Source organism: Mobula birostris, chromosome 7 (assembly GCF_030028105.1).
Source record: "Mobula birostris isolate sMobBir1 chromosome 7, sMobBir1.hap1, whole genome shotgun sequence".
Lineage (NCBI taxonomy): Eukaryota > Metazoa > Chordata > Chondrichthyes > Myliobatiformes > Myliobatidae > Mobula > Mobula birostris.
In genome coordinates this window covers 70,762,809-70,777,048 of record NC_092376.1, presented here as the reverse complement: position 1 = coordinate 70,777,048, position 14,240 = coordinate 70,762,809, and the positions used below count along the sequence as shown (strand labels likewise).

Sequence of the window (14,240 nt, the reverse complement as noted above, 5' to 3'; positions counted from 1 at the left end):
ACTATGAAATGATTGATCTAGTCTCGTTAATTTATAACAGTGGAGATTAATAACAGATTAATGATAAGTATACTGAATGTTAAGGTTTTCTATAAATATTTAGCAGTTAGTTGATCAAAAACATTGATTATCGTTGAACAATTTAGAAATATGAATAATTTAAAGGATTAACGAGCAGAAATAAAATGAAACAAATACTTCTATTTACAATAAGTAGTGAATCTTATAAGATAATGGAAGAATAATTAAGCTGTAGGAAGACACTGTGTTAAATTCACTTAGACTTTCCTTCAAGATAATTACAGCTTTAAGAACCTTTAAGAAAATTGATTGGAAAGCAGTTCACACATTACAAAGAGTCAAAATGTCAAGCCTGAGATAACAACAGAAAATGCTGTAAGTACTCAGTAGACAGGTTTAAATGTTTTATGTTGAATTTGATGAACACCTAAAGCACATTGTCTTGAGAGAGTGGAGCAGAAAGAGCAAGAGAGAACAACAGAATGTGTTCAAATTTTGCTATGCAGCCACATGATCTGAAAAGTATTTTCCGGCTTTGTACTGTTCATTTCTTATATAAGATTTCAGTAGTAAAAATCATCAGCCAGTAAGTTTACCAATGAACTGGGCTTCCCAGAAGCAAGATTTGGAATTGACAGAAATTTAGCAAAATCTATGAAGTTATTTACTAATTCACATTATATCTTAATACAAAGTATCATTACTGTTTTATACCATTATTGCTTTATATTGTTATTGTTTTTAATTTGAAGCAGCAACAATGAAAGTAACTCTGAAATGATTGAACTTGATTCAACAAATCCCTAGGGAAATAAAAATAGCACCTTTACACACACCCTTAAAATCAGTTTATCAATGGGAAGAAGTGCATGAAATAAACTTGAATGAGTCATTTTAAATATTTACCTGAATGACAGCTGAATAGTTTGCAGGGATAAATTCAGGGGGGTTATCATTAATATCCGAGACATCAATATTCACAGTAACTGTAGATGACATGGGTGGCATTCCACTGTCTTCAGCTTGCACAATTAGTGAATAGCCAGACACCTGTTGAGATAATTGAACAAGAATTATAGAGTAATTATCGAGCATTTTCAATGATTCAAAGATACTTTATTGAAAGAAGTTACCCCCAATACCTCATTATATTCTCAGACTGCTAAAATAAATACAATGACAATGTAACAATATTCTGTTACAGCTAAACACTCTGAGATAAATCATTTAACTAACACAAGTAATTACTAAATTGTAATGCCAATTCTACAGTTTCCCTATCTGAAGGCTAAAAAGTCCGATTTAATAGGAGGACAGAATGCAAAAATATTGGCCAGAATTTCTGTCACACAGAACAAAATGTCCAATTACTATTCAATAGAATATTAAAAATCAAATTGCCAAATTCAGTCAGGTATTTTGCCCCTCTAACCCACTTTCCAGATCCTCTGTGCGATACTTGCATGAAAGCCATTGGGTGGGTACAATCACATAAAACTGTATTCAACATGTGACTCTTGAACGCTGAAGATTAGATGGATTTAGGATGAGCCTAACCTTGTGTTCCACTGCCACTTAGTCTGAGGAGTTTGTCGTCTTCCACTGAGAACATTTTTCTTATTGTTCACTCTCAAAACTACCTCTCTACATGCCATTGTCCTCAGAACCCCCAAAATTTCTCTAACAGACTTTCAATTATCTCTTCATGAAACCCATCTCCAACTCTGTCTCTGAATGCCCAGGCCCCATCCCTTACAGAATCCAGAGAAAACAATGCTCTGGCTTCTGGTGAGCTCTTTGCCCAAGCCCAGCCTTTGATTACTTCCTCATATGGTGCGCTTTCTTAGTCCCTCACCTGTATGACCCAACTCCAACCCTCTGTCCAACCATCACCCAATCTTTGACTCAGGAAGAGGTAGAAAGGAAGAAATAAATTCTACTATCACTTTAAAACCCTAATTTCCCTCTTGATTTTTACATCTGTTATCCGCTGTACAAATATAATACAGAGATGCTGGTGAGAACAAGAAGGCCCAAATACTGTTAAAATTTCTTTTCATTTTATCGGGGTCACTCTAGCTTCCTGTGGCAAGTGAGGTCAAAATTGCAGCCACAATGGAAATAAAGTAGCAGCACAGAGAGAATGTGCTCTGTGCAGTCTTACATCCTGCCGTTCTAACACCCAGCTCTTGTTTTTTGAAGGACTGAATAGGTTGAAATTTGTCTCAAAAGTTTGGTCTTAATCACAATCACAATTGGACCTCTCCTTTTCTGTCTGAATGTATGATTCACTTCCTGATACTTCAGGCTCACCCAAGGTTTGCACTTGACTGAGAGAGACTCCGATTTTCATGAATGCTGCAGCCAGCCTGCTGCACATGCTTTAGGGGCCTAAGCCAGGAAAACGTATTAGGCCTGAGTGGAGGTAAAGTGATAGCGGAAGCCATACCTCTCTATAACTTCCAGTTTACGATGACGTGATTTTCTTATGGGCATGACATGTTTTTTTATTCTCTACACACTGGGTGTTAGACAACTTTTTTTTCTATATATATGGGGTTTGTTTTTGGGTTTCTTTGTTTCGTGGCTGCCTGTTAGGAGATGAATCTCAAGGTTGTACATTGTATACATATTTGATAATAAATGTGCTTTGAGCTTTGAACTTTAAATATTTCCTCTTTCCAACATCCCTCTTGTTTGTTACACTATAAACTCAAGGTGATTTAGACACCACATAGAGATTTTTCTTGCCCTTCCAACACCAAGAGAAATTTTCTTCTCATTTGCATAGTCAGTTAGCTAAATGGCCTTGTGTAGTTGCACACCTCCAACTCTGAGCCATTGCTGACCACAATTCTCCTAAAAATGCCCACCAGTCACTATGAAAAGCTCACTCAAGAATCACAAATGAGAACCATAGCTTGCAGCAGTACTCAAGAGAAGTTGCTAGAACAACTCACCACACTCTCAACAGCAGCCTTCAAAAATACTGCAACAGCCTCTGGGCTCCAAATGCCTTGAAGTTTATTGTTCATAAAAAATAAACATTTCAACTAAAAACTTACTCAGATTAGGAAGTAATACAATTATCATAATTTTTAAGTTTGTTCTATAATAAAATGATTTGTATGAATCAAACAAAGGTAGTATTTTGACATATAAAGAAAAAGTTGAAAGATCAGATAATATATTTAACTAAATATATTTGAATTTTAATTTGCTTTTCAATTAAGTAACACCTTTTGCTGCCTCTTCATTAAGTAAGTGATTTATATTATCCTGAAATATATTTTTAAGGATTTTTGTTTGCACTACAATTTCATTTCTCCATTACTCAAATCCACTTAAATCATTTACTCAACATATTTCTGTCGGAGACCTTGGCATGCCCAGTTGTCTGATTATGATTTTCCCATTTGGAAGCTGCACAGAACTTCAAGGCATCAAGGAAACTGCATGTTGCAGCAAACAAATGTATGGTAACCGGTTGTAGTTTCCTTCTGAAGAATTCAGGGATTCAGTAACCAAATGCTGAATATCTTTTTTTAACACCAGCTGGCTCACATAGTAGAAAGCAAACTGAGCAGTGAGCCTCCCTGCAAGGCTTGTTACTATGCTATGTTGCAGTTGTAACCCAATGAGATACCAATTTGTTCACTAACAGCTGAAAAAGCATTACCCATTTGGACTCTTCTGCTCTCGTGTTCTAACCTATCCCACTGTGAATCTGCAACACTCTACTCACTATGAACCAACCCTGATATCATCATGAAACCCACTGACAAGTGTGACCCTGGTGAACAGACCTCTGTTTTGCAAAAGTCAGTCATCAGTTATCAGATACGTCCTGATGTAGACGGGTCATATTCTGCATGGAGGTCGGTGACCAGTGGTGTGCCTCAGGGATCTGCTGTGACCCCCTACTCTTCGTGATTTTTATAAGTGACCTGGATGAGGAAGTGGAGGGATGGGTTAGTAAATTTGCTGATGACACAAAAAGATTGGGGGTGTTGTGGATAGTGTGGAGGGCTGTCAGAGGTTACAGGGAGACATTGATAGGATACAAAACACGGTTGAGAAGTGGCAGATGGAGTTCAACCCAGATAAGTGTGAGGTGATCATTTTGGTAGGTCAAATATGATGGCAGAATATAGTATTAATGGTAAGACTCTTGGCAGTGTGGAGGATCAGAGGGATCTTGGGGTCCGAGTCCATAGGATGCTTTTAGTCTATAGAACACTAAAAGCTGCTGCATAGGTTGACACAGTGGTTAAGAAGGCATATGGTGCATTGGACTTCAACCATTGTGGGATTGAGTTTAGGAGTGAAGAGGTAATGTTGCAGCTATATAGGACCTTGGTCAGACCCCACTTGGAGTATTGAGCTCAGTTCTGGTTGCCTCACTACAGGAAGGACGTGGAAACCATAGAAACGGTGCAGAGGAGATTTACAAGGATGTTGCCTGGATTGGGGGGGGGGGCATGCCTTATGAGAATAGGTTGAGTGAACTTGGCCTTTTCTCCGTGGAGCGACGGAGGATGAGAGATGACCTGATAGAGGTGTATAAGATGATTAGAGGCATTGATCGTGTGGATAGTCAGAGGCTCTTTAGCAGGGCTGAAATGGCTAGCACAAGACGGCACAGTTTTAAGGTGCTTAGAAGATGGTACAGAGAAGATGTCGGGGTAAGTTTTTTATGCAGAGAGTGGTGGGTGTGTGGAATGGGCTGCCAGCGACGGTGGTGGAGGCGGATACGATAGGGTCTTTTAAGTGACTCCTGTATAGGTACATGGAGCTTAGAAAAACAGAGGACTATGGGTGACTCTAGGTAATTTCTCAGGTAAGGATATGTCCGGCACAGCTTTGTGGGCTGAATGGCCTGTATTGTGTTGTAGGTTTTCTATGTCTATATCTCCATTTGGATCACAACCTCCAACAGTGAATATCAAGCCACGGTCGCCCAGTTAGTCATGGATCCCATTTCCTTGGGAAATCTTCCCTCCATAGTCATTTCAGGTGAAGTATCGACTCACTTGCACTTTTATTCCAATCAAGTGTAGTACATGTGGTTTTCACAATGGGGTATTCTCTACGTTGGAGAAACTACACACAGACCGGGTGATCCCTTTGTGGAGCACCTGTGTTCAGTCCATAGAAGTGGCTTTGAGCTTCATGCTGCCTGTCACATTCACTCTGCGATTCAGTCCCACTCAGTCTGTGGACTCCAGCATTATCACAATAAGGCCAAATGCAAGCATGAGGAACAGCACTTCCATCTCAGCATGTGCAGTATTCCAGACTCAATACTGAATTCTACAACTTCTGGCAACTTGATCTGGTATCATTCACCAGCAATGCTGACCCAACATATTTGCTGTAATCTTTTTTCATTTTTCTGAAAATGTTGACAACATGATCAGCCTGCCCTGCCAGGTATCTCTTCCTGCTCTGCATTTTGCAACTCCTAGATTCATTTGCCTATGTTCTAAACTTATAACTATTTCCATTCACCCCACAGTCAGCCCATTTTACTTCATCACATTTATACCCCACCACACTCTAAATAAGTTTCTTTCCTTTCACTCAATGTTCTCATTATTGTTTCTCTTCCCAGAGATGTAAGATGTAACCTGATCTGCAGCTCAACTCCATCATTTCCTGTTGTTTTTATTTTTGAGACATTAGAAATTAATTTCAAAATGTTGCAGTACAATTTTCAGAAATAGTCCTTGTTCAATCTTTCCTTACTTTTTCTCTATCAAGTTGTTCTTTGATCTTGATTAAGCCTGTGACCGGATTGATGCTGAAGTAATTACCCAGATCTCCATTCACAATGGAGAAATGAATCTGTGCATTAGCTTGACTGTCCCAATCTTCTGCCAGCACCTGTGTGATCAAATTCACAATTAATATTGTACAATACAATTGATAAACAGATTTCTTTTTATACCAAACTGTCAACAAAACCAATCGAAGAATAAACTTTATGTGTATGACAAAAAAGATATCAAAATAACAGGCCCATATAAACATAAGTTTTTCTTGCCAATAATGTTTATATTTAGCAATAACTATATCCACTTATTTAGCATCCCTAACTTAGCAGATCACCTCAGGAGTAAAACTTTGGCTGTTATAGAGAACACAAAACCAATGTCACGTGCAGGTTTTGAGAGGTAATCAAATACATGTTGAGGAGGACTTAAAAAATGAGGAAAATATAGTCTGTTTAATCGATCTTAAATGGACTTTAAGGCCAACGAAATGTGGGCAGATTAAATGACTACTTTAACCCTTAGTGTTGTTTAATGGATGGAAGAATCAAAGGAAAGTGATGGGCTTGCATGATCAGAAGTAAATTATAGGTGCACAGAAAAGGACGAACGACTCCATGGGAGCTTGTGTGGAGTGAATGGTTTCATTCTGTGTTGTTGTAAACTAAAGATGACATGTTTAGTGCTTTATCATGATTTCTATCTTCGTTTGCAAAGATTTCCTGTGGCCTAAGGGTGGATAAATTTGTGGTGTAGTTATGTACCTGTTATCATATAATATCAAAACCACAAATTCAGGAGTAAGTTACCAGCATTTTAAAGATAGGTAACTAAATGAGCAGTGGTGCAAATATCACTAATACCACTGTTAGAATATCACAGGAAATTCTAGTAGCTTAAGTATTGGGAGCAAGAAGATTTCACTGACCTGCCAATCATTGAGGAAATATCCTTCATATCTATTCCATCATCGTTGTCTCAAAAGCAAATGGTAATTTTTGCCTTGTGGCATAGGGTGGAACCTTGAATGTTACCACATCTGGCAAAGCTTCAGGATGCTCCAGAAAGCCCCTAGGCTTATGCTTGGCCTGTATACCCCCACCAACCTGTGCTGAAATTAATCCCAAGAATTTGCAGAAAGAAGGAAATGGTAAAAGATGGAATCTGTCATATTCGAACCTTCCACAGGATCTTGCCTACCTACTCAGGACACCTAAATTTGATCAATGAGTCCAACCTTTTTCTAGTATTTGTCTATCACTGCAGTACCTCATTGTAGCATTTCAATGTGTTACACCAGTAAATTCGCAACGCTACACTTAACAATTATTAGTTTTGTAACTTGTGTGACTTTCAAGAATACTTTTTTCAGTATGTGGTTGAATTGTATTGAAGGAAAAAAAAAGAAACATACCAAAGCAACAGAATCTCCAATGGGTGCATCTTCACTGATAACTGAATTGTATATATCCCTGCTAAATTCTGGTGGGTTATCGTTTACATCTGTTACATTGACATTGACGGTAGTTACTGTGCTCAGCGAAGGAGAGCCTCCATCTCTGGCTTCAACTGTGAGGTAGTAATTCTTACAAGTTTCATAATCAAGAGGCTCAATTACAGAAATAATTCCTGCATTTAAAAGAGAATTCAAAAATATTGTAAAATTATGCCTGAATCCTATAAAAGAAAATATTCATTGCAAACAGATCACTTCCTACAGCTATCAAGATGGCATCCAATGTATTCATTCTTGGGAGAACATAAGCTACATTTCTTTGAATGCCTCAGAATTTAAAAAAAAGCAGTGTGCTCTTGCTCATTTTTCGCAGCTTAAGATTATTTTTGGGCCCAATGGGTCTACTATTTTGCAATGGATCTTCACTCAACTAGATATTCACGAACATCTTGAATGAGATTAAATTAAATTAAATTAAATGCCTTAACTTAATTCTGTGGTTCTCACCTTTGATATGCAAAGTCCAATGCAATGACAAATGCCGGAAAGCTATTGAGTACTATTCAGATTAGAAATATACAGAAAATACATACAAAAAGCAGGAGATACATAAAATTCTCATTGGTTCTAGAACCATAATATGTAGTTCCAAACAAAAAAGGACTGAGCAATATATTGAGGATGGGATGGTATTATTAAAGGAATGGCTTTATATGTCAAATGAATTTTCATATTCTTAATTATTTGCAAAATTTGAACTCATTTACATGAAAATATGTCTTAAATTCTTAGCAGTAGCGTAACATGCATGCTTAATTAATTTAATGCATGCTTTTGGAGCTTTACACAGCATGTAAAGGGGAGTTTATTCTTTCTGTGATCAGTTAGAAAACACTAATGAACAAATAAATCAATAAAGTATCTACTTGTATTATGCAAGATACCTGTACTATTCAAATATTTAAGAAATTTCCATGAATGAAGAAACATAATGAACATTTTAATGAAATTGCTCCCACCAGATCAGTAAATACTTGATGTTCTAGCATGAACAGTAAACTGATATGTATTTGAAAGAAAAGATGAATTTTTACCTTCCTGAGGATCAATTCTGAATTTACCATGTTCATTACCAGATCTAATACTGTAAGTAATTTCTGCATTTGCACCAATGTCTTTGCTGGCTGCATAGACGGTCAGAACTTCAGTACCCCGTGGTATATCTTCAGGTACTGTGGTGAGATAATCTCGTCTTCCAAAAACCGGTGGATTGTCATTGATGTCCAATACAATTATCGTGACTGTGGCAAAAGTTGAGAGTTTCCATGTCTCTCCCTGGTCTGTGGCTCTGACAGTGAGGTTGTACAATGCCTGCTGTTCCCTATCCAGTGCCTTTTCCAGGCTAATGATTCCAGAATATTTATCAATTGAAAAAAATCCATCAGCAGAGTCAACAAGAGTGTATTCCACATTCCTGTTTGGACCTGTTTCCAAAGCCAAAGATTATTTTTTTCAGTTACTGTAGCTGAATTTCAATGAGTATATTTTCAATTAGAAATAAAATGCACCATATACCATGCCAGCAAATACAAACACCAACGATTTAGATTTTCACAATAGTGCTTCAAGTATTTTGTTCATAAAACAGACTACATATAATTTCCTTTTTATATTAAATACTATAGTTATTTTGAAACACGAATTAAACAAATAATTTCTGAATTATGGACATTCTAAATTATTCAGTCCATTAAATGCATTTCATTCAGCACCTGCAGCTCTTGTAATTCAAATTATATAACCAAAAAATAACATCTAGGAAGCAGCACCATAAAAATGAAAACATTAATGTTGACATGAAATTACAGAACTAAAAATAAAGCAGCCAATCTCAAACATTATTTCATAAACTCAGTACAAAATTGTGTGGGTAAGGAATAAATATTGAAGCATCACATGTGGGAAGAAGAGTAATTTTTATCTGCAACCTAATGTGCCTTGACGTTCTGTATTGCATCATTCCAGCTCTGGTAATTTTAGCAAAAACTACTGCATGAACAACTGTGGAAATCAAGTAGAAAGTATTTTTCCCTGTGTATAATATTCTGATGAGTCTTTCTTTCAATAATAGGTTCAAGCCTTTTGCTTGTTAAGTAAAGGCCAATGAACTGAAAGCAATAAAATACAGAATAACATTAACAAAAGTGAATAACATGGAGATGTTTTCCTTAACACTGTATTGTTTGTTTATTTATTGGGATACAGCACGGAATAGGCCCTTCCAGACGTTTGACCCACGCTGCCCAGCAATCCCTCGATTTAATCCTAGCCCAATCACAGGGCAATTTACAATGACCAATTAACCAACCAACCCGTACGTCTTTGCACTGCGGGAAGAAACTGGTGCACCCGGAGGAAACCTCCGCAAACACGGGAGAACATACAAACTCCTTGCAGGCAGTGGCAGGAATTGAACCCTGTTACTGTAAAGTGTTGTGCTAACCACTATGCAACCATGTGGCAGACTTAGCAGTTTCTTTTATCTTCTTGACAAGAATCAGTAAACTCTGCATCCCTCAACAACACAGATACATTGCTACAGATTTGGACTACTCTTAAAAACATAGACTATAAAAGCAAATAATGATGTTTTATGATCATAGGTAATAAATAAACACTATAAAACAGGATGTACACCAATCTCATTAATGAGTGCTATGAGTTCAGTGGCTGCTGACAACTTTATATTTGATATATTTGAGTCACAAAGTTGATAGTTTCTGTTTTTGCTTAAGTGCTCTGTTACTTTTTTTTCTGAACAAGTAGATTTTTCCATTGTGCAGGCAAAATATGGAAACATACATCGAATGTCCATTAATTTTCTTGGTTGTACATTCTTAATTCTTCTGAATCCATATCGTTGGCTTTAAACACTCCGTGATTAATTTAAAACTCTGCCATGATTGATTACTGCAACATAGGCACCACCGTGTCTATGGCAATGGCAAAAACTTGATGCATTATTTTGAGTCAAGATTTTGCTTTGTATTTTTTCAAACCAGCCTTTGTAGAATGCATGGGAGGCAAGCAAATGCTTAACACAGATTACCAGGAAAAATTTGGAATTGTTGGGCATTTTGAGAGGCATTAAGTGTCCTTAGAGTTACAAAGTGGCAGCTGCTGTATATGCTTTCCTTTGTGGAGTAAACTGTATGGAACACCATATTGGTCGGTTGCTAGTACATGCAGAGAACACTTGCTGGAAGAGTGCAATACACAGAGATCGTGACGTCAATCAGCATGCACAATGTGATATCAGCATTGCATTTTGTAAGCTCAATTCTCTAGCCAACAGATTATTTTACACTCATGCTGCTGAATATGTTCAATACCAGGAAGGGACAAATTTCCCATAAAAATCATTTACAGAAACTGCACATGATTTATATGTAACCCAGATCAATTAAACCCAAAGATGTAATCTCAGAAAGCTCCACCAGTGAAGGGATGATAAAAGCTATGCAAGAACGAGGCGTGGTGAAGCAGGCGTGGACAAGCAACAGAAACACAACTGAGTAAAGATAAAAACTGTTAAAAGTGGAGTTAATAGCTACTAACTACTTATTGGAAATTCTCAGGGTGAAACCCCTGGAGGGAGACGATATCGATAAAAGTTTTATTGAAGCTATGGCTATAACAAGCATCAGCTATAGTGAGATGATATCGGCAGAGTGTGGTGTGTAAGATATCTACTGTGTAACCCAGAAATAGTTCTGTTAAATCATACCAAGGGATTTGGTGAGATAAAACACTTTACTGTTCTGAGTGTATAATTTGTGTGTGACATATGTTCAGTAGTGTTGTAACTGAGAAGTGTTTGGAAATAAATTGACATTGAGTTATATAGAAAATAGAATGTGCATAAGAATTTATGGATTGCAATCCTGTTGTATATAGCTCAGGATTTTTTTGTGTAAGTATTGTGAATCGACTTTCCATGACAGGTTTCCCCCACCATCCGAAGGTACAGCGTTCCTCTGAAACGGTTCGTAAGCCGAGATGTTGTAAAGTGAAGAAGCAATTACCATTTATTTATATGGGAAAATTTTGTGAGCGTTCGCAGACCCAAAAATAACCTACCAAATCATGCCAAATAACACATAAAACCTAAAATAGCAGTAACATATAGTAAAAGCAGGAATGATATGATAAATACACAGCCTATATAAAGTAGAAATACTTCTCTACAACGATTGCCTGCACAGATCTCCGTAGTGAAAATCTCACGCAAGCGCTGTTGGCATAAACACTCTCTCCAGTAACCTTTAAACTATGAAGCTGCCAAATCATACCAAATAACATGTAAAAATACACAGCCCATATAAAGTAGAAATAATGTATGTACAGTGCAGTATCACTTACCAGAACTACGAAAAAACAGCGCTGAGCACACTGATGATGGTGTGTTAGACTGTGTCGTCGCAGGCTGGGTGGTGCAGTGGCCCCCACCCTCCGGGCCGCCGACCCGATACATTGCCACGAAGAACACAGCGGTAGCCGGGACGCATCCAACACATCTTTAAGAAAAAAGCTGAAATAAACATGCTAATTAATTAGGTGCTGCCCGGCACGTAAATGTCGGCGCAGATCAGAGGCAATTGCCGATTACATTACCTTTGATCTGGGCCGACAATTACGTGCTAGGTGGCACCTAATTAATTAGCATGTTTATTTCGGCTTTTTTTCTTAAAGATGTGCTGTGTGCCTCCCGGCTACCGCTGCATTCTCCGCGAATCGGTACAGTATCTGTCCGGGGCCCAGGTGTTGGGGTGGTGGGACACAGGGGTGTCATCTCATCGTCAATTAGGGCAGGCAGCTCATCTTCTCCTATGACTGCCTGCCTCGATGTCGAAGGTCGAGGTTCGTCATCTGCTGTGGCTGATGTGGAAGGCTTGCTTGACTGCTGAGCCTCGCGCATTTTTCTATCATACAGTTGTTTGTAAGCACTCAAACCATCCTGCAAATATCCCCTAAACCTATGTACCCTTTCAAAATTAAAGTCGTACTTTATCCTTGCAGCGAAAATCTCACACAGTTGCTTCACTTTCTGCATTCGGTTTCGATTGTTATCCTTTCCTCTTCTAATTGCATCAGCTCTTCATCTATCAGTTCTTGGTCATGGGATGCCAAAACCTCTTCAACATCATCTTCGTCAACTTCCACAAGCCAAACTCACTTTGTCCTTGCTTTGTTCACCACGATCGAAACGCTTAATTATGTCTAGTTTTACGCTAAGTGGAACACCCTTACGAGCTCTTTCAGGCTTTTCCAAAACCTTAGAACTCATCTTGCTAACGGCTGCTCAATGCAACGTCTTTAAGCAATGCCGGTGAGAATCCAGGGCAGAGCGGCTGCTCGGGGCGCGTGCTGCCTTTCTTCGTAACAGTGAAAACACCTTCTGAAAGCGAAAACAGGGTACTAATGTAGGTCTTTCGTAACAGTGAGGTTTCGTAAAGCAAACGTTCAAAAAGCGGGGACACGTGTATTTTGTCCAACAAACCAAGAAACAGGATGGTCAGCCACCCAAGATCAAAGAACCAGTGTAGGAACAAAAGTCTTCAAAAGACATAGAAGACTTAATACGGTTGGATCTTTAAGTTTATTTTTCATTCGAAGGATCTGAATTTGAGCTTTTGGAAGAACTGAGTATTTTGCAAGGACTTTAATAAGTGACTCAATGAGATTTACTTTGTTTAGAGGTTGTTTTGTTGGTCATGAAAGGATTTAAACTGCGTATGTATGTGTGTATTATTTTTTGGGGGGGCGTGGAATTTGAATTTATGGACATACTGGCTTGAAACTGCAACTGAGGTTAACCATAATACTTAAAAATAGGAATCCAATTAGTTTCCCTAACTATCTAGGGATAAATAGAAAGGCAAATGTTAGTCTATAAACCTTTAAATAGGGAATAACACTAGATATAATTAGTTAGAGAAATTGGAGTAATAAAGGTTATTCTAATGAATCTCACTGATTCTAATTAAAAAGGAATTTGGTTTTCATTTGATATCTGAGATTTGGAACCTAAACAGAATGTTGGAATTTGCAATTATTCTTGTTCATGTTAATACTTTGCAGATATTGCTATTTTTTATAAATAAAACTTACCTCTAGCAATGTGTTTTTTCTATTCACTGCCTCCTTCCAACACCTAGAGCTTCTGATGGCCCTCTAGCACCTAGTACAGTACCGTGTAATTTGATTTTCTCATAATGAGTGCAGTAGCCAGTCACACGAGATGAGACACGCTCAACGCAGATGTTACATGTAGGTTGGATGCTGGCTGATTTCTTCCAACTTTGCTACAATTCTACATATGCCTGGTGCTTTTGGTCCATGCTGTTGACAGAGAATGGCATGTTGCTGTTGAACCTCATTTTGTAGACTTTGTTGCTTCAGTACAAAGCAATTGCCCCCAAAAAATGGCTGCATTAGCAATACGCCAATACAGGGGGAATAATCATCATCATCATCATTGTCATTCTGTGCCATGTCATATGATGTAGGTGGTCATCGTCCCATGACCATGATTGCTCTTGGCAAATTTTTCTGCAGTAGTTGTTTGGCATTGCCTGCTTGTGGGCAGAGTCTTGACAAGACAGGTGACCCCAGCCATTATCAGTACTGTTCAGAGATTGTCTGACTGGTGTCAGTGGTCGCTTAACCAGGACCTGTGATGTACACCAGCTGCTCATACGGCCATCCAACACCTGCTCCCATGGCTTCCTGTGACCCTGATTGGTTGGGGGGGGGGGTTGTGCTAAGCCACACCTTGCCCAAGGGTGACCTGTAGGCTAGCGGAGGGAAGGAGCACCTTACACCTCCTTTGGTAGAGATGTATCTCCACCCTACTACCCATAGAGAAAGAATAAGCAACACCCAAAATATCAGTGACTTCATTCTAATTGAGGGACAGATACTTGGAA

The 14,240-nt window shown here is 38.3% G+C and overlaps 1 protein-coding gene across 3 annotated transcripts in view; it reads right to left on the bottom strand.

The window, feature by feature from the left end:
• The window catches only part of fat3a (FAT atypical cadherin 3a), a 728,759-nt gene that overhangs the window by 84,819 nt on the left and 629,700 nt on the right, over window positions 1-14,240 (bottom strand). For all 3 annotated transcript variants that reach the window (XM_072263367.1, XM_072263369.1, XM_072263370.1), the window contains exons 15-18: window positions 8,346-8,735; window positions 7,210-7,424; window positions 5,770-5,907; window positions 928-1,071 (exon numbers count right to left, since the gene is read on the bottom strand). In XM_072263367.1, coding sequence (XP_072119468.1) covers window positions 928-1,071; window positions 5,770-5,907; window positions 7,210-7,424; window positions 8,346-8,735 — 887 coding nt within the window. The remainder of the gene's footprint in view (window positions 1-927; window positions 1,072-5,769; window positions 5,908-7,209; window positions 7,425-8,345; window positions 8,736-14,240) is intronic.